The sequence below is a fragment of the Erithacus rubecula genome (genome assembly GCF_903797595.1).
Source record: "Erithacus rubecula genome assembly, chromosome: 21".
NCBI classification, from domain to species: Eukaryota; Metazoa; Chordata; class Aves; order Passeriformes; family Muscicapidae; genus Erithacus; species Erithacus rubecula.
In genome coordinates, this window is record NC_136673.1 from 6,286,467 (window position 1) to 6,312,190 (window position 25,724).

Consider the following 25,724-nt stretch of genomic DNA (forward strand, 5'->3'; position numbering starts at 1 on the left):
CTGAGTTGTACAAAATTGTAAATTGCTTCAGGTAATCATCTCCCTTGCTGTTATTTGTGGATTTTAAATCTGGTTTTCTTAGCTGCTGTGGATTAATTGCTCCAGGAATCCAAGTTGGTCTTTCAGGGTTGTGCTTTTAGAAGGGCCACAGGGATTTATGAGTTTGGTTTCCAGTAAAAATAATGAGTTGTGTGCCTGACTCTGATCTCTCTTGCTAATGTCCTCACTTCTGAACTCCTCTCTGAATTAAATGTTTGTTACTGTTTCTCCATCTAGTTCTGAGCTATTGGAATGAAGCAACTGAAAGATAGAATTTTGCTTATCTGAATTATTTGAAGGCATTCAAGTAGGCTGAAACCTAATGGAATCATTTAATGAAAATGTAAATAGGCTTAGTGCTGTGTGTTCCATGTTTCTGCATCATCCATTAGTCTTTTTTGGGAGGGCTTGGGTAACCTGAGTATCACTGGAGAGTGCAGAGGATGTGGTCAGTTCTGTCATCCTTTGGTGTGCAGGGTCCTGCTCACTGGACCCTTTGGGGGTGCACAGGGAGCTCATTAGTTCTGCTTTTTAATTAAAGGGACTTGTGCACTAAAAACCATAGCCAGTGCTCTGATCTGAGATATTCTTCATTAGTATCTGGTTTTATTTTCTCTGTTTGTTATCTGGAGTGATGCATGGAATCAGGGGTTCAGAGTTTGGATTCATTTGATGTTGATGATTTTTGCCATCTGTGTTACTGCAGCAGGAGTTAATGAATGAAGTGTTGTGTTCCCTTCTTGTGCCCTCCAGAGTTCACACCCAGGCACTTCCTGGGAAGCACTTCCTGCCTCTGGAATGGCACTCAGAATGAGTAGAGTGCAGCAAACATCCTCTGGCCTTGATCTCAGATCAGAAAATGGTTTGAGTTGGAAGGGAACTTAAATCCCATCCCAATCCCATCCCATCCCAATCCCATTATCCCATTATCCCATTATCCCATTATCCCATTATCCCATCCCACTGTCCCAGGCTGCTCCCAGCCCAACCTGGCCTTGGACATCCCAGGGCTGAGGCAGTCACAGCTTCTCTGGGCAGTGTTGATATCCCAGAATCACAGCTTCATTTTATTCCAGCTGTTAGGTAATATTTATTTTTGTTCTCCTTGGTCTTAGACTTTCATACAGAGCTGCTCCCCCTGAGTTTTTGTACTGATTTACAGCTTGAACCTGGACATTCAAATTCTCCATGGAAACCAATCTGAAAGTATTGCAACCTGTCTGAAAGATCAATGAATTGTCTCCCAAAGGGAAGTTCTAATTCATAGTGATCTTTTGCAGAACTAATAGAAGGGGAAAATTTAATTTACTGGTAACTAGAAAATAATCATTTTCCTGACTACTTACACATACAGCCCTCAACATGCACAGAACTATAAACAAGGATTAGCTGTAGGAATATATGGCTTTTATTGGGCTGAATCTGAGGTGATTGCATTATTTAGGGATGGCAAAGTCACCTGAGGGATGTGATGTTCATATCAAATGTGTGCCAGTAAAACCTTTAACACCAAACACTTTAGTGGAGTTTGTTTGGAACACCTTTTAAAAAGAAGTTATTATAGCCTCCTTTTCAAATCTATATTGTTGATAGTCTTTTTAAAATTCCACTGACTTTATGCTCCAATTGGTTTTGTATAGATTTTTGGAGTGGGGAGAAGAAGAAGAATATTTAATTAGAAGCTTTAGGAGGGGCCATGTGAAGTCAGAGTCTCCTCATGCTTGGGGTTATCATCTTTGTGGCTGGAAAGGTCTGTTTTTGATCAGTGTCTTATTCAGGAGAGCATCTGGCAAAAGAAATTTTCAAGCATTTGGTAGGAGAAAGTTGATTGTATTTTGAGTATTGTTTATTTGAAAGGTAATAAGGGGTTTGAAATACTTGATGTGCAAATTGAATGAATGGCAAATCATAGAAGGAGGTCAAAAGTCCCAAACTAATAATGTGTAGCTTGTAATTACCTACATTTTGATTCTGCTTTTATAGAATTGAAATAATTCATTGCATTGCTGGTTAGAACAATGTCAGAGAAATACTGATACTCACACACAAACCTCCTGTTTTTCAGAAATGCAAAATCATCATAACATCAGCAATGGGAATATCCAGAGCTCATTAGAAGAGGTGGATGAAGAGTTTGATTCCATGGGACATGAGGACACTGGCTCCAAGTGCCAGCCTGCTCAGCAGGGCAGTGGAGCAAGAACAGCTGCACTCAATGGCTGTGAGGGCACAGAGGATATAGAGGAATTGAAACAGAGAGTAAAGAACATGCAGTCTGAGCTTGAAAAGTACAAAATGTTCCTGCTGCAGCTGCAGGGCTCTGACCAGCTCTTGTCCAGTGGTGTTTCCAATGGAGCTGGGGGTGATGCAGCCCTGCCTGTGGAAGGGTTTGGCTCACAAGTGCAAGATGCAGCCTTGGAAGGAGTCCAGGCATCCTCTGGTGTCCCTCAGCTAGATTGTGAGATCCACACCAAAAATGGGGATTCTGAGTCTGTGGAAGCACCTGATACTTGGGCAGCACAAAATCTTAATGAGCTTCTGTTGGCCAATGAGGCAGAACTTGACAAAGAGCAAGTTGTGAATGTGCATCTTGATGAAATGTATCCTCTTCATAACAGCCTGGGAGCAGCATCACCTTCCAAGTGAGTAAAACTGCTGCTGTTTGAGGCTCCCTTTGTAAGCAGCAATACCAAATAGCTTAGAGAGGTGAGATGAGGATAATTTTATTTACAAGTGTTGTTACAGTAAAGGCTAAATTTCACTAACATTAACATAAAGGAATTGAAATGTTTTGTTAAAGGACCCTAAAGTACAAAACTAATAAATTGGTGTTAACATCTGTTCAAACACATCCATCTTTCCCACCTCTCTCTGCTGTCAGAGATCTTCTCTTGAGCCAGCTCAGGTGAGACAGGCTCACCTCTGACATCAAAGCACCAGCACTCTGCATCACTCAGGGCATTTTCAGGTGCCAAGTGTAGGAAACTGGAGCACCCCATTTAAGACAGAAGTGTTTCTGTGGGCAGTGGGCTGGCAGATTGGTGCTGGCCCTTCTGTGTGAGTGCCCAGGCTTGGTCTGTAAGCACAGGATGTTCATGCTCAGGATGTTCCATTATTTTGCAGTCAAGGGCTATAATACGTCCTGTGAAGGATGTGAGAGGAGATAAATAGAGAAATTAATGAAAGAAGTTTTATAGCATAAGCTCATAAGCTGGAAAATAATTTATGGAAGGCTGAAAAGTATCAGTCTTGGATTTAGTATGAGACTTGGGGCAGCATTTTGGCTGCATATGTACAAACTGCAGACATGCAATGGGGGATCATAAGAATGAGCCTTTTTAAACATCCTTTTCTCCCTTTTAAATATTGTTATTGTCCTGAGGCCTGTGGAATTCCAGAAATTGTGACAAAGAAAGGCATTCAGCCTTGTGCATTCTTCCAAATGCTGGAGTAGAAATATTTGGAGACAGTGAACAGCCACCAGCAATGGACTATTGTGAGTGTCTGAGTCTCACTGTTGTAAAATACAGTGGTGCTGCAGAGTCACAGAAATTTACATCCCCTGAAAATATACCTCATCCATTTTACAAAGAAAGATCTAACTGTAAATTAAGGAAAGAGACCCAGTGGATCACTGTGAGGTTTTTTATGGCCACTGTCTAGGACAATGTCATGAGTCACAAGTGACAGACCCCAAAATCAGTTGTGCATCTCTTCCTATGCAAATGACAGTAAAAATGCTGGAACAGCTCACATCACCATAGATTTTGTTTGATTCCCTGCATCTTTGAACATCTTCTTTCCTTTTTATTCCTGCTAATGGATGATTCTGGAGAAAGAACTCTACCTGTGGTACAGACAGTGGCAGTACAAAGGGGATACCTACATTTGTAAGCCTAAATTCAAGAAATAAATTCAGTTGGTCTGAGTTGAAATTTATATCCTGGCTTGTGCAGTGCAGGAGTTTGGACAGCACAGTGGTTGTCACTGTTTCTTGCAATGCACATGCATTGAGAATTTTCAGACTGGGTGAAACTATTCAGTTCAGAAAGTCCAATACTGTGGTTTTGGCAGGGAATACATAAAATTTCAGAGAAGGGACAGTTGTCTGCTTCCATAGGGAGTTAGGAAAACCACAAACTGCTAAACAAACAAAAAAAAACCTCCAACCAGTCAAGAAAAAGATGTGTATTCACTCTTATTTAGTTTAATTTGGCATCTCTGCTGCCATCCATGTTCTTTCCAAGCATCCCATTAGTTTTGGCCCATTTTACAAATGATGCAGTTAAGTGAAGGAGAATAATCTCTAAATACCAAACAACAATCAGAGACAATACATCTCTCATTGTGGCTGTTAAAAGCATTATAAAAGCAAATTGAACCACATAACAGAATAGTTCAGGAATATAAGCTGAATTCCCTTTTTATTTATATTTAAATGTTATTTATGGCCCGTGAGCTCTGCAGCTGGTTTTGTTTTTCAGGTATGACTCCCTGGTTCATTCCCAAGCTCGGGAGCTGTCCTTCCAGTGCCAGCAGATCAAGGAGATCCGCTGTGGCTGTGCCACCTACCACCAGCACCTCACCAGCCTGCTGGAGGCCTTTGAGCAGCTGCTCCAGGCCAGCCATGTGGATTATCATGTTGCTGAAGGTTTCCGTGAGCAGCTGAACCAAAGTGTGCTGCTCTTTGAGAAGCTGGAAATGAAATTTCTCTATGGTGAGCAGCAGCACATTGTGCTTGTTGTTAGATTAATGCCCTTGGAGTGGGAGGGGTTTTATCTGCTTGTTGGTGAAAGGGAGCTTTCCTTGCTGGTGGCTGCTTTCAGATGGGGAGGACACTCATGGAAGATAAAGTTTTTATGATCCAACAAGAATCAGAAAGAGTCACAGAATTGGAAGGGACCTCTGGAGATCATCCAGTCCAAGTCCCTGCAAGTACAGGGTCACCTGGAGCAGGTGCCACAGGAATGTGTCCAGGTGGGTGTGGAATGTCTGCAGAGAGGGAGACTCCACACCCTCCCTGGGCACCTGTTCCACCCTCAATGGGAAGTTCTCATGTTGAGGTGGAATTTCCTGTGGTTTAGTTTATGGCCATTACTCCTTGACTAGAATTTCCTTTTGTAGCTTTATTGACACCTGCTATTTGGGGTCATCTCAACACAAGCATATTTTAACTGTCTAAAATACAGTAGTTATATAAAAGTTTTGTTGCACATAGCTTCAGGGTTCAGCCCAGCTGACTGTTGAAGATGCATGAGGACATGAGTTAGTGCTGGGCCTGGCAGTGCTGGGGCAGCAGCTGAACTCCATGATCTAAGATGTTTTTTCCAATTCATTTATTCCATGATTTTCCTAAGGGATCTGCATCTTGCTGCCTGCTATTCTGGCTGGTGGAGAAATGTACACTGCCTTTCAAAAGAGAGCTAAAATACAGCCCTGTTCTGGAAAATGAGCATCACAATTGACATTTAGTACTTGATGGAAGAGTATAACCTGCACATTTCCTCAGTGTGTAGTTTGAAGAAAGTTAGCAGGAAAATGATGGGAAAGGGATGCTGTTGTGAAGAACAGCAAGCAAGACCTTTTCCTGGCATCAGAAGCACTGCTCTTGCTGACCCAGGCAGCCAGCAATCCTTCACAGGTGGCAGCTGCAGGAGTGACACAGAACACTAGAGGTGCCTGGGATGGGGACCTGGCCCTCACATCCTCCTGGAATTGGCTCTGGGAGCTCCTTTGTTCAGCCCCACTTGGGGCCCATAGCATGGTCTGTGTGCTGCCTTTCATTGCAGCCTGTGGCAGGATGTTGCAGTTTTGATTGCTCATATAAAGCAGCTGTATATGAGAAAAAGGTATTACAGCCTTGTGTCATGGCAGGGTAATAAAAGATTGAGTGTATTCAACGATTTCAGTGGCTACAGAGATTCCTTGCATTGCAAATGAGAAGGCTGTGGTGAATAAACATTAAATGCCTTTAAACCAACAGATGGTATCCTATATACTATGAAAAGTCACTGACAACCAAGACAATTCAATATATCTAACACAATAGTGCTGCATTGAATCACACATTAAAGTAAAATGATGTTTGTAGGGTTGTAAAGAACATCCAGTGTACTCAGAATTGACTGTAAAGAAGGAGCATGAACAGCTGTCTGTCTCTGCATTTCCATCCTGACCTTCAGTTCATTCCCCTGAAATTTCAGCTGTGCAACTCTTCCCTGCCACTTTTGCTTAATTGCACAAAAATGTTAAAATATGGGGAGCCAAGGTGACACCACCAAGCTCTTATTTCTGTATTTAAATTAGTGTCTGAGTCCAGATCTCTTGCACTGAATTGTGCCTGTGCTCACACACAATTCCACAGAGAATGTTGCAGGCAAAATCCTGTGTGTGCTCCTTCATTAAAGATGACTGGTTAGCCTGACTCCAAAACAAGCACAAAAAATCCAAGTGCAATGGAATTGTTTTTATATAAATGTTAGTGAAGAAGTAGCAAAATGTGCCTGTAATCCTTTTGCCATATAGTACAATTATTTCAAATTGGTATGCTAATTAGAACACCAAGGCTATAAAATCTGGCACCTGTGGTCCTTGATGATTTTTTTTTTTGTAACTTCCAGGGCAAGCTATTGCTTTGTTGTTGGGTTATAAATAGTTTTGGTCATTTACAGCATTTGACACTAATACAAAATATGTTATTATCTGTTGACTCCTCTAATTTCTCATTAATTTACCACTCTGTATTTAAGTAGAGTAAGCTGGTGGGGAAAAAATGTAATTCTCAGTACATGTTTCTAATCAGCTGTTTCTGCTTTGCAGGGGAATCAATAGGGACAGAAGTCACTATACTGTATGAATTAGCTCAAAGGTAAGAGAGCAACTGAATGTTTAGCAAAAGGATGGTTGTTTCATAAGCTGATGAGGATATTCTGTGTTTTAGAATGTTTAGCTGTTTGTCAGGGCTTTGCTTATTAATACCTGTTTTGTTAATAAAACACTCACTGAAAACAGACTAAGGCTTTTTTCCCCACTTCTCACCAAGCAGGTGAGATACTGAAAGAGAAACATTGTGCCACCAGGATTGTTCTTTTCATGAATAAAATGAAACATGTCCACACTCACTGTGGTGCATTCTGAGACATCATCCTGTGCAGGTGCCAGGGGGACAGTCCCTCCCTGTGTCCCTGTGCCCTTGGGGCTGCCTCAGGGTCACTCAAGTGCAGCACTGCTGAAGTTCACTGTCACAGCACCTCCATGCTGAAGGTGAAGAGAGCAGCTGTTGTTGTGCTGTTTTTCTTGGGTTTCTGCCAGCCTGGGATTCTTCTGTGCTACAGAATCCTGTTAAGGCAGCTTGAGGTCCCCTGAACACAAAGGTGACTGCCTGGTGCTGGAAAATACAAAGTAGGCTGGAGGACCAGGGATTTTTCCCTGCTGGCTTCAGTGAGCTCTGAATTTCAGTTTTGATACAACCTCTGATGTGCAGTGGTTTTTCATGCCCTGTCACATAAATTTACCTGTGAATTGGTGTAAATTTGGCACCCTCTGTTCACACTTTCCAAAGCCATAAAATGACTTTTATATCTTTTATATTTAAACCATTTTGTTTGGCACAAAAGGAATAGTGAGAAGAATGCCTCCATGTACCAGCATCTGCAGGATGAGTCTCGTGTGCCATCTGCTCTTCTCAGCTCATCTGACTTGGATTTGTCAGAGAAGTCTCCTCTTGGCTCACCTGAGCACAGGCATGACCTGGAAGGCCAGCACAGCACACTGCCACTTCTGCCAAGCAAGTTTCCTCCAGGTAATGTTTTTCCCCATGGAAGATTTGCTGGATATTGGGAAAAGCTGATAAGTAACACACAAGGGAACTAATTAAGAAATAATGAAGAATGTTTGTCTGCCTCAGCTTTCCAGTTCCTCACATAATCATTGCAATTTCAGTGATAAGGCACAGAGATGGCAACCATCTGATCTACCCCGTTTGAGGCAGTTTAAAGTGTGCTGGTTTGTGTCCTTGTTGTTTTAGGCTACCAGCTTTTGCATTGCTCCAGACACTCTTAAAATAGACAAGTTATAAGTGAAATAGACAATTGTCAAGAGATTATTATGTGGAAAAGGAGATATTTCCCAGTTTTATAGAAGCCAGTGTTGTGTTTCCTTGAGAATTGTTAAGTGCTGCATAATTAATAAGTGGTGTCATGTTTGACCTGGATAGTTCCACTAAACACAAGTGATACTTGCAGTACTTTATCAGCAGCAATGAAAATTTAATAGCTGAGCTGGCACATCCTGTTCAGGGAGAAATATTGCAGAGTAAAGCAGGAGTGTGTGACATGGATAAACTGACACATCCCACAGTGACAGGCAGAACAGATCAGCTCCTGAGTATGGATGAAACTTGCAGCCAATGGAAGAAAAATTGTAGAAAGGTAAAGCAAGAAGAAAAAGGTACAGTAATGAAACTTGATACAGCAGATTTCTGTATGGTGGAGTGCACTGTGTAAGTCAAAGTCAGATTTCTCTCAGAGTTACTCTGGGAGCTTCCTGTTGTTGTAAGGAAAAATGTGTGCTGGTGGTGTGTGAAGCTGGAACGTGGAGCTGCATTGCAGATCTTGGGATTCTTTCCTCAGTACAGGGAATGTTTTAGTAGATGAAATTGTTATCTGTTCCACTCCTGTAGGAAGAAGAAATCGGAAGAGCCTTAAAACTCTGGACCATTGTTTAAGTTAAAATGTAGAGTAGGAGTTGTCACAATGCATGGTTTGAAGAGTGTTGTGGAGTCAGATATTTAATATCTGCCATTTTAACAGCTCTCTGTCATCTTTTGGGATTAACACTCATTAGATTTGGCAAGAGTACCTAGTGTAAAAGAATGCAGTCATCTGCTCTAAATAAGAACTGGTCTCTTGCTTTATTTAGAGTTATTAATGGAGCATCTGCAAGAAATTAGAATCCTGAGACAACGTTTAGAATACTCCATAAAAACTAATGAGAGGCTGAGGAAGCAGCTTGAGAGACAAGTAACAGACAAGGAACTAGATCAAGGTAAGAATTCATTTAATGAGAAACTGAATCCATCTTTCCTGCTGAGAGCCTGAGGGATCAAATGCCACTGAAAAGGTTTGGAGCCACTGTTCTCTGTTGGTATTCATCCTCTCTAAGCCAAGCTCTGAGGTGGATTTAGAACTTTTCACAAGTAGCCAGCTTTCACTAAAGATGCTTTTGGAGCACCTTTTGAAGCACCCCATCCCTGTATTTTTCTACACTTTGCTTCACTCTCCTTCCCACCTTTTCCCCCATAGGAAAATTGATTAATATGCAATATTACTCAGACTAGAAGCAGGTAATAAATACAGACATACTTTCCTTTTCCTCAGTTCCACTGGTATTGACATTAGATTCATTATGTTTTACATCATCCCCATGATCCATTTGTGTTGTTGTTTAAATGGAGGCAACCTGCACATGGCAGTTTGCTTTCAGGGATAATTTACAGTGATGGAAAGGTGGATAAAAAGCATCCATTTCATTCCTGAAGTATTTACACTGCTGGAAAGGCATTCTGTGCTTGTGAAATAACCACACTGAAACACTTCCAACTCTTTTACAGCTTCATAAAGATTCTGGCAAGGGCATCCATTAATGCAGTGAAAGTATATTTTCTTTATAAACTGTCTTATGCCTTCCATCTGTCTTCTTGTTGCCTTAGCACATCTACCACTGTTTGCAGGAGAAATTTGGAAAAGTGAAGGAAAAAGCATCTACCTGTTAGAGCAGCTCCTTTTTGTCACTGTGTTCTTTCAGTTCTTGTTTCTCTCTGTATCAAAGATCTCTTTCATGCTATCAGATATGCACATGCTCTCTTGCTGGTGATGCTGCTTTTTGCTGATAGATGAGCTCTCTTTGACTTTCAGTGTAAAAAGAAATTCTTAAGTGAAGCTGTGAGAGGATTCCCAAGGGAATGTGGGAATGGCCTTAAGCTGAAGAAGGGCAGGTTTAGATTTGATATCAGGAAAGAATTGTTCCCTGTGAGGGTGGGCAGGGCTGGCACAGGGTGCCCAGAGCAGCTGTGGCTGCCCCTGGATCCCTGGCAGTGCCCAAGGCCAGGCTGGACACTGGGGCTGGAGCACCTGGGACAGTGGGAGGGGTCCCTGCCATGGCAGGGGATTGGAGCTAATTGAACCCTAAAGTGCCTTCCAACCCAAACCATTCTGGGACTTGCATTCAACATTTTTGCTTTTAACTGAATGTCCTCAGTTTGTTTTCCTTTAAAACACAAGGCCCAGTTGTAACATAATTGCTTATGGCAACCTGCTAAATTCATGATATTGAATTGTTTGTAGAACAAAAGTTATTGCATAGATTTATTCTTGTCTGATAAATATTGTATGGATGTATATACACACATCTGCCCACTGTTCTTGCCATGTTATTTTTAATATTTAGATTCTTTAAGTATTTAAATGCCTCTGGGCTTCCAGTATCCTATAAATGACTCAAATGCTGGTAATGACTACATCATTCCTGTAGAGCTGAGGCTTGCAGTACAAGTGGAACTAAAATAATTGCTTCAATCATTTCAAATTAGGCTTCAAAATAAAATCAAAGGTTTAATTTTGAGTGTTCTACGTTTCAAATGCTCTTAACAGCAGTTAACATTAAAGGGGGGTTTGTTTGCTTTTTTTAACCCACAACTAGCTGATGTTTCTACTCAGGCTTCTCTTCAGCTTTTGAATGCCTTTATTTTGCTTTCCCTGGGAGTGAATATTTCCTTCTTCATTGCTGTGAGTTTCAATAGTGCCTTTCTTCCAGTCAGTGTTTCCTTTGAAACCCTCAAGGTGCACTTCCTTAGCACTCACTTTTTCAGCACAAACCAGGATGAAAACTCAAGTGTGTTGCAATTGTGGGCCCTGATGCTCCACTTTCCTCTGCTTAGATGGACCTTTGCCTCTGTGGAGAGAGTAATTGATGTCAGCAGGGCTCTGCACAGAAGTAGCAGTCTCAATAGTGGGTCAAATTGTGGGATTGTGGCCCTATTACCACTGACTCTACATTATCCCTTATTATGTAAGATAACCAATAGTTATATTCTGAAGCCTTTCAGTAGAACTGTGATAGCATAACTTTTCAAATAGGATAAAGCTGGGTGATGGGCAATAAATTAAATTAGAATCAAGATGAGACCATCAAGCCTTGCCACTTCAACTTGGATTGCTTTGTTACAGTCTGAAAGGAGAAAGCCTTTTGAGTTCACATAGCTGCCTCAACTCTTTAACATATAGATAGTGAAATGCCATTAGTGCCAGGCTTCCAGAGCCTTTGAGTCTTTCAGCAGTGACAAGAGGTTCATATCATGGCACACTACATCCCAGTTAGGTAGTGGGTAAAAGCTTCAATTGGGATTACAATAAAATGAGATTACTCAGAGGAAGTGCAGCACATCAAATTGAATTGAACTGCCAGAGCTGAAAGGCATCCTCCTCATACATTCAGCTAATTTTTTTTGCCAGCTGGTTATTTCTCTATTAACCAAATAGTTGACACTCATGTACTTACCTCAGGCTTTAAAGTGTGGGAGATACTGGGATAACCAATCAGCTGAAAAATGCTTTTAATTCCAGTGGGTCCTGAAGTGTTTCACTGACTATGAGAAGGCTACAAAGAGCAATAACAATGACTTGACTTGCATTTCAGAGGCAGCACCTTGAGAGTGGGATGTGGCACTTTGCAGGCTGTGCTGCACAGTGCACATCACTGGGGGATGAGTAGCACCACTGCAGTGCATTGAGGATTGCCTGGCTGGGGTTTTACTGGCTGCATGCAGGATTTAACACTTAGATTCACTTGGCTTGTGCAGTCAGATCTTCAGAGCAGGATTCATCAGCCTTATTGCTAAAGTCAGACTTTTAATTTGTGCCAGTTACCCAGAGCTGCTTGTGGAGGCACTGGAGGGAAATTGAGCTGGAGGACAGGAGATCTCATCCTGAGAGATGGGAGGAGAGGAGACACAGGGTGAGCTGAGCTCTGGAGGGGCCTCTTCCTCCCCATGGCTGCTGATGGGTGATCAAGACTGGCTCAGTTGTCTAAATTTTATAAACACAGATTTAAGAAGGATAAATCTTCATCCCTGTGATCATTACAATCTCAGAGCTTGTAATCTGAGGCCAAGACAGTGACTCCAGCCTTGTGCTTTTGCCTGTGTGGTAACAGATCTATCACCAGACTATTTCCAGGCCTCCCTGCATTAACCCCTGTGGATTAGCTGGCAGAATCCCATTGTTCTCTCACTAAATTCAATGGAGTATGAGCAGAGCAAGACTAAAATTCATGGTTAACCCTCCTACAGTTTTCTTTTCAAATCATAGCTAAGTCACAAAATACTCCTGCATTTTGTCCTGTTGGGATTTTAGCTGATAGGTAAAGACTGCCAGGGATAATTCTGCAATTTTAGTAATGGTTGCCCAGCAATGAGAGGCACTTGTGCTGTACAGGGCTTTGGATTACTTAGCATTAACCTGAGCTGCCTTTTAGCCTATAGTGATAACCTTCAAAATATATAGGGGAGAAATAGCTTTTATAGCATGTTTTTCTGCAATTTTTTAAATTGTTCTTGTCTGGAAAGTTTAATCTTTAATGACCTAGAGATGACTCATATATCATCTTTTATGTATATATTTATAGGTTCTGCAAACATTTTTATCCATGGCTCAGAGCAGCATAATTCCCTGACTTCTGAAATACATTTCCTGAGGAAGCAAAATCAAGTTCTGAATGCAATGCTAGCAAAAGGATCTAGAGGTAAAAATGTAAACTGTTCTTTACAGGAGTAGCCTGCAACTCAGAGCAGAAACCAATAAATATTCACTGTCCACTCATTAAATTAACTTAACCTGTGCACCCCTCAAATTCCATGCTCAACCATAAGCATTCAAGCTGGGATTAGCAATTATGGAGTAGCAGCTGTTTTTTCTTTTTGATAGTTTCTGAAAAAGCTGATTTAGTTAAAAATCATGGCCTGTCTTGTGGGCATTGCAGATACCTTGTGTTTCTTCTTGTTTCAGATAAACAAAAGGAAAATGAAAAGTTAAGAGAATCTCTTTCTAAGAAGAATGCAATCATCGAGCATCTTCAGGAGGACCATGAATGCGTCAAGAAAGAAAATGAAAAGTTGCAAAAACAAATGTGCCAAAAGGAAGATGAAATCAGATACCTGACATGTCAAATTTACAGCAGTCGCAATGAGTTGAACAGGTATTGATTGTGTCCACATTTAAACTGTCATTTAGAGATGAGGGTGACACTGTGACAGGCATGTGTTCAGCCACAGCCATTTACATTAATGAGGGGCATGGAAATATTCAAAAAGGCAAGGGAAGAATTATGGAGGGAAAGAGGAATGGATTTTAGATTTTGGAAAAAAAAAATCAGAATTTAACTCAGCTGTTTATTGGGACCTAACAGGTTGCAGACAGAAGTTAATGTGAAGCAGCACCAGCTCTCTGAGAGTGAGAAGTTGCTGCAGTCACTGCGAACTGAGATCAAGGTTTATGAGAAGTTGGAAGAAGCAAGAAAGAAGGGGACAGGTATAAATGCACAATGTCTCTGTACCCTTTGCCCTTGCACCTCTTCCCTCTGAACATGCTCTTGTCAGAGGCCAGGAGGGCTGGGTCACTGTTCCTCTGCCTGTGTCTGCTCTGCAAGGAGAGCTGACAGCCCACGTGGGCTCACTCTGAGCCTGAGATGTGCCAGGTGTTGACTGGACACCCCCAGGTTTCCTTTATCTGCTTAGCTAAGCTAAAAACCAGAACTGAAGACTTAGTGGCTCAGGCTGGATGAGTTTCCTGGGGATCTTAGATATTGTCCTACAAATCTACTGGTGATTCTCCCAGGTCCTGCTTGCCCAGCTAGCTTGGAGCTTTCTCTTGGCTGAAGGGGGAAGAGGCTTCTCCCTGGGGCTGGCAGAGTGCTGGTACTGCTTTCTGCATTAGGTGTTACATAATTTTCTGTCCACTTTGCTGTCAGTGAAGGACTAGAGCTCACCTCAGTTCTTCCTCCCCCTTGGAAGGAAGCTGTGCCACCACGTAGCTGTTGGTGTGCTGAGCTAAAGAGTGGGATGCTGTTCATTGCTGAAAAACCCTTACCACATCTAGCAAATTTCCCACTGGAAGTTCTTAGAAAGTTGATTTTTTCTCCCTGCTGTTCCAAGTGTTATGCCCTGCTGCCCTATTTTCCTGGCTGGCTGCAGCAGAAGAGCCCTTTTGGCATGAGGCTTTAGGGCAGAGTTGGCTCAGGGGTGGAAGGAATTCTCCTTGCAGAGCTCCTGATGTCATTAGAGAGGGGCAGCACCCTCCTCATGAGCTGAGCTCTCCCACTGCCTGCAGAACTCCCTGAGCAGTTGGATTTCAGCAGGAGGGAATGCATGGAGTTGTTTGTGTACTGATCTTTTTCTGTGAGAAAGCAAACACAGCCTTTGCTTTTCTCAGGTTCAGATTTGTTCCTCTGGTTGCCAGGTGATCACTGTTTTCTTTTTCCTTCAGTGTATAAAATTAAACTCCCAGTTCTACTCCATCCCTCCTCCACAATCTCATGTTCCTCATTCCTTTTCCTTTCCCCAGACTGTGCATTAATGCACTTCACATTTTGTAAATCCTCTTCATTCTCCTTTTATCTAATTTTTTAGCTGTTGGCATGAGACAGAGTAGCTTTTATGGACAAAGTAAAAAACAATTTTCAACTCTTTAAATCTTTCAAGGGTAGAAGCAATTAAGACATGCTTTTTTTGTCAAACCATTATCTTAATGCTGTTTGTAGTTAATTCTTAATATTGAACATAACACTGGCTATAACTTACTTGCTGAGTGTTCTAGTGGGTAATATTATTTTAATTGTTAGAGATGTTTGAGTGTTCCTTTTGAAATTCTCTCAGATCCCAGATGTGATGGCTCAGAAGAATTCAGGAAAGATCAGAATAACCCACTGGATTTACATGAACTGCTGGCTGAAATCCAGAGCCTGCGAGTGCAGCTGGAGAGGAGCATAGACACCAACAAGTCTTTGCATGAAAAATTAGAAGAACAGCTTTCCAAAGGGAAGAGAGAGGAAGTGGGACCAGTGTCAGCTGTTAATATCAGCTGTGTGTTGAAGGCAGGCTCTCAGCCCTGTGCAGGACTGGAAGGTGCTGTGCTTTGTGTGCTTCTGGGGACTTCAGAACCTGTGTCTCCTTTTTAAAGATGCTCTTACAGCCTCAGACAGCATCAGCTCTCCCCAAATCCCTCTGCTGTTAGAGCTGGGGTGTGAGGTGCACACTGCACTGTCCTAGAGCCTCCAGCTGCTGCTTCCTTTGCATCCAAACAAAGCATTTGCAGGGTCTCTGGGATGGGGGGATGCCTGCAATAAATTGCTGTAAATTTTGCTTACCTGGGGGGTTCTTTTTTCACTGCTGAGCTCTGTAGTGTTTGCTAAGGTTGAGTGTGTATTACTCAAGAATGATCAATAAGTGCACTAAATGGGCTCTGGATAAATCAGTTGTCCCCTCTTTGCCCTTGAGGAATATTTTACCTTGATTTCAATCTCTGTTAAGTGATGCTGTTTTAGCAAAGGAAGGGAAGTGTAATGTTTACACCCAGGGTTAGGTTATTGTGCAGTATTGATGTACATGGGATACAGAGGGCAGGACAATCTTCCTCCTTGAAGTGCTCTGCACAGCAACAGCTTTGAATACAGCAGAAGGATTCCTTGGAATGTCAGCAGCTGAGCTTTTGAGATGTGCTTTTCTCCTAGGTGCTTAGGGAATTTGGAAGTCCTGAAGGAGGAGTTACAGAGACTTCAGTCTGGTACAGCTGTGAAAAATGTGCTACTCCTCATGGAGTTAATGGGAAGCTTATATCTGTTAATAAAATATCTTCATCAGGATGCATTATAGATTTTTTAATTATGGCTTGATTTTTGGAGATACCTAGAATTTGGATAGATGCTCAGGTATAAAAGTAGTGAAATACTGAAGATTTCTAGCATGATACTAGAAAAATTAGCTGGTTTTCCTTTCTTCCAGAGCCCAAGTGTAGCATCAGCAATAAAAAGGACTGAAGAGCTGGGAGGGTTTTATTTTTAATGCATGTAAACATCCAATAACACAGCTTTCCTTCTCCCTTTCTATATGTAGAAAATCTCTGCAGCTGCCCTGCTGCCAGGAGAAACATCTGTGAGCTGCAGAAACAACAGAACAGACGCTGCATCTCAGCAGAGAAACCAGGTACGCCCGCACCACCAGAAATCAAGCTCAAATTAATTTTTTTTTTGTGTGAGGATAAAAAAGAAATGACTTGATTTCTCTGTGCCAGGTGCTGAGGCTGGGGATGAGGTGGGCAGTGTCTCCTCAGGCTCCAGCAGGACCTGCACCCCCAGGCTGGTGCCCGGCCATCGCATGTGGGCGGACAGGAGCGGCCGGCACGTGCTGGGGCTCATCGAGGACTACGATGCCCTGAGGAAACACATCTCAGAGGGGCAGCAGCTGCTGGCACACATGGAGGCTGCTCTCAGGGACATCACAGGCACCCAGCTGCAGGAGCCTGGGGTGAAGGTGAGCTCTGAAATCCACTACAGCAGGCTGGGTTTGACCCACAGGTACACAACGGTGCGGAAAGATGTGAGCGAATAACTCAGGGTGCCTCAAACTTGGCACAGTCATCATCTGGATAGACTCAGTGTGATGGTGGGTTAGTTAATTCTAGGCCTCCAAGCAATCTCACTTTCAGTTTTGGCTTTAAATGAGGTAAAGCTGGCTGGTTTGGCTATGGAAATCGGTGTTTGTTGTGCTGGAAATGATAAAAAAGCAAAACAAATCAGCATCAAAAAACCCCAGGTTCTCTGAAAAAAAACTAAAATGCTGTGAAGAAGGTTTAAACTAGGGGTGTATAAAAGTAACCTAAAAATAAATATAATGAAGATTTTCATATAATAAACACTTGAGACAAACCCAGGAAATATGAGACAATTAAAAGAAATGTGATACAGAGCTGATAAAGTTCTCTCCATAGTTGAATTCAGCCTTTTAATAACACCAGGTTATAACTGTACATTAAAGATTGATGTATGCTGATGAGGCTTGTTTCATATTACATTCATATTTCAGGGAAGATTTTTTTATATTTTTCCACTTCCTGGTTATCAGTTGAACATTTAACAATATCATAAGCTACTCCAGAAATTTGAATATTTCATTAATGATCAAATACTGTCTTGTGGGACTCATTGTCATCCTTTCTTCATTCTCTGACAGTGTTAGCCTCTCATGGAGCTCTTGCTGCAGTCTTAAGGATGTTTAACCAAAAAATTGGTTTATTTTGTCTTGAAAAACCTCAGTCCTTTTTGTCTAGAATAGGAGAACTAGTTAGTGTTTGCTTCTGCTAATTTTCTCTTACATAATATTAATTTTTGGACACAGTTAATGATGGCATATTTTGGGGTGGTTTGAAAAGACAAATTTGCCTACAAGCTTCAATTAAAGGGAAGGAACAATCTGTGCATGTCTGTAGTGTCTAATAAGGAACTAAGAAACTTAAATCCCAGCAGGAAGGGCCTGGATCAGGCATGGAAAACAGCAGCCAGTGGTAAAAATAATGAACCCCTGGCATGGAGGGGCTCAGAGACACTGACTGGAGGCAATCTTCAGGATAGATTATACCAATGTTTATAAAATTCCATGTAATGCTTTCCTGCCTTGGAGAGGGAAAGGAAACTAAGTGTCTAATGAAGGTCCTTTTCACCCCTATGATTTTATGATAATATAAATGCTATAAAAACCATGCTTGCTGCTCTTCAGAAAACAGAAGGTCTTAACTGCAGGGATAAATTTATGCTACTTATTTTTTGCAGTTATAATTAGTGAAGCTGCTGAAGGTGCAGTCTGCAACAATTCTGAAATTCTTTTTGTGGTATCACATGTGTGCTCACACAGTCAAATGATGCCTGAATGACACTTAAGACTCTCTGAAGTATCATATATTTCCCAATGACCTAGTTAACATACTGATAATGACTGAAAAAGTAATCTAAGTTTTTAACTTGTTTTGTTAGTGTAAAGATAAAAGCAGTACGTTTCACAATTTGCAGTTTCCTATCAAGCTTTACATCACTGAAGTTTCAGACTACTTAGCAAATGGGATATTTTATGTGACAGGAGGATTCTGGTTTGATAACAATGCTAAATAAATATTCAGATTGTATCCTGCTTGGGGCAGGAACTGCAAATGCTTTTCTTTCATTACCCTTCCCCTTTCTCTAGCACCATTGCTTTGGTAATTCATTTGCTCCCCTCACATTCTTTCCCTCCTTTATTTCACATTTATGCAATTTCTTCCATTTGGTTTTCTCATCTGTCAGCAAAGGAAAACATTTTATGTGTACCCTGATAGTTATTTTAGCATTAAATGGAACAGTTTAAAGGGTCTGCTAAGGAAGAAACATCTATATTGCTTAAATTGATGTCTGTAATCATTGACTTTCAAATAACATGACACAAAATGCAAATGAAGAAAGAAGAGAGTTGCCAACTGTTACCATGTGGCATAGCAAATCTAGTAAATATAATCTAATGTTAATCATGGTTATTGATTAGGATAAATCCCCTCCCTCGCTGAAATTCTCAGATAATACATAAAATAATCCATAATTCAGCAGCCTTTGTTAACTAACAAATTAGTTTTTATGGCACACAGTGGCTGTGTACATTATCTTAAATATGGAATCACACCAGCTGGATTAAACCCATTAATTAAGATTACAATTTCATAATGGTTTAAATATAAAATATAAAATGTCTCTAATCCTGTGATGCAGGTACCAGACCAGGCATCCCTGCATGGCTTTTCCACCAGCACTCACACAGTGCAGCAGATTTTGGAAGAGGCTGCACGTTCCCTGAAGCTTCTCTGGAGAGTTTCCCTTCCCCTGAAAGCTGCTCATGGTACTGCTCAGGGCATTCAGGTACTGCTGGGATTCTGGGCTTGCTTGGGCTTTGGGGTGGTTTTTGGGAAGGAAGATGCAGCAGTTACAGAGATGGGTCATTTGGGAAAATCTTTGGAGAATCATGACTGCAGTCTCTGCATACATGATTTAGTGTAAGGCTGAGTATGTCCTGATCATGTTGCATCAGGTGTTCATTTCCAATTTATTTTGTAAAAAAGAAGGAATATCTAATCCTGTTATGTGAGAGTCAGGAAATCCAGGGAGGTGGCAAATGCTCCACCTCAACAAGGAAGGATTTGGGCTCCCTGTTTGTTGAACAAAATTCAATTTGATTATGTGTGTATTGGTAAAAAGAGAAACATCAGCAAGTTTGATGTAATCTCAGCTACATTTTCCTTCATGCTGTTGATGCCAAAGCTGTAAAAGAAGAAGCTTTTGTAAAAGTGTGACAAGACCCCAAGACAAGTTTTATAACACTTTAACTAAAAAGGATTACACTATGCAAATGAATGAAAGTAAACTAACTGAGGAATGAAATATCTCTGCTGTCAGAATACCACCAGTCAGCATTGAAACTGTTTCAAACCCTGGCTTTAAAATAAATCTAAAGTGATTTCACTGAGGTTTTGTATGTGTTTATTAAGGGAAGCAGAATGTTTCTGAAAAAAAAACCTCAAACTTTGGGAAAACAGACATTTTCTATATAATTTCATAACACTTTTGGTGATATTTTTTAGCACCCTTAACTATACAAAATCACAAAAGCAGTGGGAGTGAATTTTGCTGTCTGATACATTCCCTCTGTTCCAGCTCCAGATCTGGGTTGCCTTGGCACGAGTGTGTTCTTGCATTTTCATGCTCCTGTGTGTAATCCATGCAGACAGCTCCCTGCTGGCTGGACTGCAGCACTGAGCATCCTCACCCACACAGGGCTTTCAGGGTGTGGGGATGCATCTCCTGCTTTCCTGTCACTGATCTGAGCCTTGGTTTGGGTCAGTCACTTCTGAAAGGCTGATCTTAATGTGCTAATTAATGCTCCTAATTAGAGCCTAACAGGATCTTTTCAGGAATTTCTTATCCAACACCCCCTGATCTTAAGGATAATAGATTGCTCCTGGTGTCTTAAATGCAGAATATGAAAGAATCTCTCTCTCTCTTGAAGTTTGGATTCTGAAATACTCTGAGTATTCAGTGCCTTCTGTGTAGCCCTGCAGGAGCTGTGAGTAATCAGTTTTTCTGCAGAGATAAATAGTGGGGGCAGATTTCAGGAGTTTTATGACTTAACAAGTGGCACAACAAGGAAAAAAGATCCAAGCTTAAATCTGCACAAGGACCCAAATCAGTGACACTGGCAGATGTGCCAGGGCTTCCCACAGTCCTGTTTTATCAGTCACTGACCAGAGCTTTGTTGGGATTGGTGGTGAAAACTGAACCTTAATAATGATATTGTCCAATGATGTTGCAGTTAAACTGTCCCAGTGGCTTTTAGCCCTGTGATAAAGGCAGCATCAGCCATTAACAGAACACAGGGAGGATGCTGGAATGCTGAGCCTGCCACACAGGGCACTGGTCCCTTGGCACTGGCCTTGCTTATCTTTTCTGGTTTAGAACAAAAACAGGCACCAGTCTAATAAACTCTGTTCAGTGTAATAGGACAATTACTTGCACGAAATTCCAGCTAAGAATTGTAGTTGTATCACAGAATCTCAGTCATGGGGATGTCAAGGAGGAAGGGCAGGACTCAGATCTCTCCCTCCTTTGAGTTGTTGGCACTCCAAGGAAGCTTGAGGGTACTTGTAAAAAGTATTGAGCAATTCCCAGTGTAGAAAGTACTTTAACTAGTAGTTTAACATCTTACTTTCTTCTCTCAATTCAGGATGAAGGAATGAAAGCAGAAATACTCAGGCTACGTAAGAAACTGTCAGAGCAGGAGAAGAAGCTGCACAGCACAGTGAAACGCCTGCACTCCACCAACCAGCTGAAAGAAAACATGGAGAGAGTCATCATTGACCAGTGTGAGTGTGTGCCTTAATTGGGAGTTTATTGCTGTAGTTGGCTTTAAAATTGGTGTTCCCTCATGTGCTCCAGCTGTGACCAGCAGGCCCAGGCTGTGCTGAACTGATGGAGCCTCACTCCAGTGGGTAGAATTTTCCCAAAGCAGAGAAGGCTGTGAAGAATATCATGGGAAACTGCTCAGGGTTTTACACAAACCACTGATAATGAATCAATCCATGCAGCTGCCACTAATTCCTGTTTGGGTTATTCCATTTGGGATCCTCTTGTTTCTATTTTACAAACTTCTGGACAGAGGCAAAGTTACTGTTTTTCACATTGTCAAAATTTGTGATTTTGCCTCAGTGTTAATAAATGTGGAATTAAGCTTTTACATTTTCTGAGGTACTGTCCTGCAAGGAGCTCTGTCAGCACTCAGCACAAACTAAGAAGTGCAGGAGAACAAGCTCAGAATAAGGGAAACAAAAACCTTGTATGAGTAATTTTTGAAAAGAAAAATTAGGGCATGCTGTGGAATTATATTTTACCCTTAGTGGCCCATGTCTAGAAAATTCTCTGGAAACATGAAAACAAGTGGGACACAGGGAGTATTGTAGCTGTGTAAAGCCAGGTGTCTGTTTGAAGAAATCCATCTCTGCTGCTTTAGACTTTAATCACTCACCAAAAGAGATGTGAATGGAATTCTCCTCTACCTTCCTGCTACAGCAATATGTGTGCTGTGAGAGGAGGAATTCATTTTCTTCTGTAAAAAATAAAAATTCAAAAGATCCATTCTTAGCTCCTCTGAAAGTGGTGGGACTGAATGGCTCATTAGTCCTTGCTGGAGTGGCACTTGTGTTATCAGTAATTAATCTAGAATGGAAAATGTCCCACACCATACAAAGTTATAAAAATATCCATAATACTCTATGTTACTCAAGTCAGTTAAATTCAATGTAGAGTGATAAATGTTATTTTGCTCCATAGCCTGTAATTTTTATATCCAAGGCCCTTATATCTTCTGCCTGCAGATTTTTGCTGCTTCATGGGCTGGTGTTGGGTCACTTCTTTGAAAATTGCTATATTATGTGTGTACAAATTACTTGTATTAAATCATAAATTATGTTTTGTTCAGGTTGTAGAGCCAAAAAGCTCAGATGTAAAAATCAAAGCTATTGTATTATGTCTTTCCAAATGATATCCTGGGGTAGATTCACTGCTCTGGTTTGTCATTTCCAGTGTCCTCTCAGACACACTGGGTCATTTCAGAGCTAGGCCAGGTATAAATCAACAGAGATTTTACCTTTATAGCCAGAATGTCCCTGAGCCACCCCACCCACCCACACTTCCCTAAAGCAAACAGTGCCTGTTGCCCTAAATCTGCTCATTTTTTTCCAGGGCATTCAGCCTCTGAATGAGGTGCTGAGAAACTGAAACCTGCATTTTGTGAAATCTGTGTAATGCAAATCCCTGCTTGGAGAGAGCAGCTGTGCCAGCAGTGGCACAGCTGCCAAATTCTCATCATCAGCTGAATTTCATAGTTTTGATTTAGAAAAATCTACTTTGCCAGGTGAAATGAGTTTACCAGCAGAGCTCTGAGCAGACAGCACTCTGCCACACAAATAGACCTGGATGTGATTTCCTCCAAGTTTCATTGATTATGGGAATTATGGATGTCGAGTTGCCTTTGTCTAAAAGAGCAATTTCAGAAATGTTTCTAATTTGCATCTGTACACAAATTCCTGGCCAAGCCTGCAGCAAAACTGGGGGACCACCTGAAGCTGCTGGATTTTACCAGGTTGCTTCCACTCAGTTTTGAGATTTCTTGCCTTGTTCTTTTGCTAGCAAGGAAGGCAAAGCACTGCAGCAGGTGACCTTGCCTGCCCTCATTCTGCACACATCCTGCTACCTGCCTGCTCCAGTGAGGATATTCAGGTTCCCTCTGTTATGTAGCTGAACATTCCTAAATATATTTAGAGGCAGAGACTGGAACATTCTTGTGGCTCAGAGTCTTCTCTGTGCTCTCTCTGGTGAGAGAGCTCATTGCTTCTAAACCTCATCTGAACCTCTGAGCATGGAACAATGCAGTGCCAAATTGCAGTAATCTGCCAGGGGTGTAATTATCTCGTGACAGCTCTACCCTTGGAGTTGTTGGCTTCTTATTGTTGTAATGAAAAATCTTTATTATGGCTAAATTGTTTATTTTTGAGTCTGGGATATCAAATTGGTGCTTGTGAGTGGTGCATTTCAGCAGTTACAGAGCTGACACAGATTAGAGACTCACATATTTAATCTGACATTTCTAAATACAACTTGTGTTTGGAAACAGCCCCTCCTCCATTCACAGCTCTCCTGCTGGCCCACAGAGACAGACAGGGCTGGATGAATGGAGAAAACCTGGAACCCTTCAGAGCAGGCCACTGGTTTTTTATTTCCCCATGGCACAGAGAGGTTGCTTTGTCCTTGAAATGACTCCTTTTGCTTTCTGTCCTCCTCTCCCCTTCCTAATTTCCCTCCCCAGCTCCAGCAGGATACCTAGAGGATCAAACTGGAGTTAGATCATGCACCATCTCCCTTAAAATGAGCAGAAAATCTTCCTGTATGCCTTGGGTGGAGGGATGAGGCTGGCAGGGGCTGTGCAGATCTGGGGTGGTACCTGCAGTGCTGAGCTTCACCCTTTTCACGTGGCAGAAAAGCCAAAAACACTTCCAGGATGTTTAGGTTTGAAAAGCAGATGGTGGAACACAAGCCAGCAGCAGGAAATGACATTCCAGGGGTGGCACTGCTCTGGACCTGCAGTCCTGAGGGAATCCTCCTGCTCTGCCAGTTTCATATTTGGTCATTTAGAAAGATTTGCAGTATTCTTTTTAATCTCCTCTTCCTTTCCAGTGGTTTTAACACATGATGTCTTGAAGAAGGCTAGAGGAAACCTGGAAGTAAGTAAGATTTTTGCTTGTATTGAATTCCTTGGTCTGTGCTAGTCAGAAATACACAGTGCTGTGTCAGGAGTATTTTGCAGAATTAGACTGATTTTCTTTAGGTTTGCTACCTAATCAAGCCTGGGTGACAGCAGTTTAGTGTGATAAATAGCCTGCTGTGTTTGATGGCTGAATTAAGAGTTTTATGACTGACCACATAAACACCTAAACCCTCTCCTTCCTGATGCTTTCCCCAGATTAATATTCATGTCTGTCATCATCCTCCAGCAGTTCATTTCCAGGAGAGCACAGGCTGATAGCTCAAGTTCACACAGCCACCCTGGGTAAAAGCTGCAGCTGTGTCAGTCACTGGTGCTTCTGGTTTTAACCCAGACCCAGCAGGGGCAGCTTTGGAAGCAGCTCTGTGCTGCTGCAGGGTGCTCAGACACTGGGGGTGTTTCAGTAATCACTGCTCACATTTCATTTCTCCCACAAGGTTCAGACTTCACTCCCAGAGGGATGCAATGCATTCCTTGACTCTGAAATCCCATTCTTGTCCTCACACCCCTCCACTCTGAAGAATTGTACCATTTAAATTTTCTTCCAGCCTTTTCCCTGCCTCCCTTCTCCCTCATCCCCATCAGCATCAACATTTCCCTCTGCAGCTGCTCTGCTGTTCTCAGCCCTTGCTGAGCTAGAAAGTGATGACATAAAACAATCTCTCTGCTTACTGAAGTCTTATCACTTTAATTTGAAGATCTGATGAACATCCTCTTTGCACATCCTTGAGCAGCAGGATGGGGTAGGGACAAATTGTGGGCATTGAAGTACTGACTAATGCTAATAATAAATAAAATAATAATTAAAGTAAAATATAATCATAATAATAATTATAGTTTTTCTAACTAGGTTCCACCAGCTGAGAATCAAAAATCACCTTCCTACACCAGCAAAAAAAGGATTCTCTGATTCTCTGAAGGAGAAAGTTCTGCTAACAGAGACTGGTTTTGTAAGTGTTGTTTGCTTTGTGCTGCCTTAATATTTATTGATGTAAAAAATGTTTGTTCAGCTCTTTTAATGGAATCAGCCTTTGACCAAAAAAAAAAAAAAAAAAAAGAGAAAAAAAGACACCTTTTGGTAAATAACTTATTTAACATTTTCTGTAATGTAAAGATGGTTTTTAATATTTATTACAGAAGCAAGGTACTGCAGGTACTGAGGAAAAATCCAGATTTTTTTTTAAAGTTGGCACATTTGAAATTTTATATTTGTACTTGTCATGTTATAAAACTATTTGTTGTTGTAGTCAAACAGGTCTGAAAGAATCAAGAATGTGATCCACCTTCCATCGTTTCTCTCCTGCTAAAAAAAAGTAGGTTAAAAAAAATACTCTGCCAGTTGTCATTGTATTTTAGCAATGTGAAAAATGTTAAATATTTTAAAGCATTTTAACCATCTCTGGAAGGTTTTTCTGGAAGCTGCCTGATGCTGGGCTTTGTGTTAGGTACTTAGATTGATGCTGTGTCTGAAAATGTTACTTGGAATCAGACAATTAAAATGAAAAATCATCCCAAATGTGTTTGTGTTATTTTGTTTGAAACCTCAGAACTTCAGGCTTTACTGACCAAAGCAGCCACATCAGATCATTTATTTCCTGAGTGACACAAAGTGAACTGGGAAAACAGTTCAGTTTAACTTTAACAAGACCATAATTTGAAGTGATTCTTGGTTACAAAGGCAGAGTTTGTGGTGCAAGCATTCCTTGATTGATCTGATCTCACACAAAACATGTTTTTTCCTCCTCAAGCT

The 25,724-nt window shown here is 41.4% G+C and overlaps 1 protein-coding gene across 1 annotated transcript in view; it reads left to right on the top strand.

Moving 5' to 3' along the window:
* CDK5RAP2 (CDK5 regulatory subunit associated protein 2) overlaps positions 1-25,490 on the top strand; it is a 68,376-nt gene extending 42,886 nt beyond the window's left edge. The window contains exons 25-39 of the mRNA XM_079324323.1: positions 2,105-2,681; positions 4,524-4,756; positions 6,859-6,907; positions 7,656-7,840; positions 8,959-9,084; positions 12,721-12,837; positions 13,101-13,290; positions 13,501-13,622; positions 14,966-15,214; positions 16,202-16,291; positions 16,380-16,618; positions 18,877-19,023; positions 20,882-21,020; positions 23,887-23,933; positions 24,825-25,490. Coding sequence (XP_079180449.1) covers positions 2,105-2,681; positions 4,524-4,756; positions 6,859-6,907; positions 7,656-7,840; positions 8,959-9,084; positions 12,721-12,837; positions 13,101-13,290; positions 13,501-13,622; positions 14,966-15,214; positions 16,202-16,291; positions 16,380-16,618; positions 18,877-19,023; positions 20,882-21,020; positions 23,887-23,933; positions 24,825-24,884 — 2,570 coding nt within the window. The 3' untranslated portion in view covers positions 24,885-25,490. The remainder of the gene's footprint in view (positions 1-2,104; positions 2,682-4,523; positions 4,757-6,858; positions 6,908-7,655; positions 7,841-8,958; positions 9,085-12,720; positions 12,838-13,100; positions 13,291-13,500; positions 13,623-14,965; positions 15,215-16,201; positions 16,292-16,379; positions 16,619-18,876; positions 19,024-20,881; positions 21,021-23,886; positions 23,934-24,824) is intronic.
* Positions 25,491-25,724: the final 234 nt, after the last annotated feature.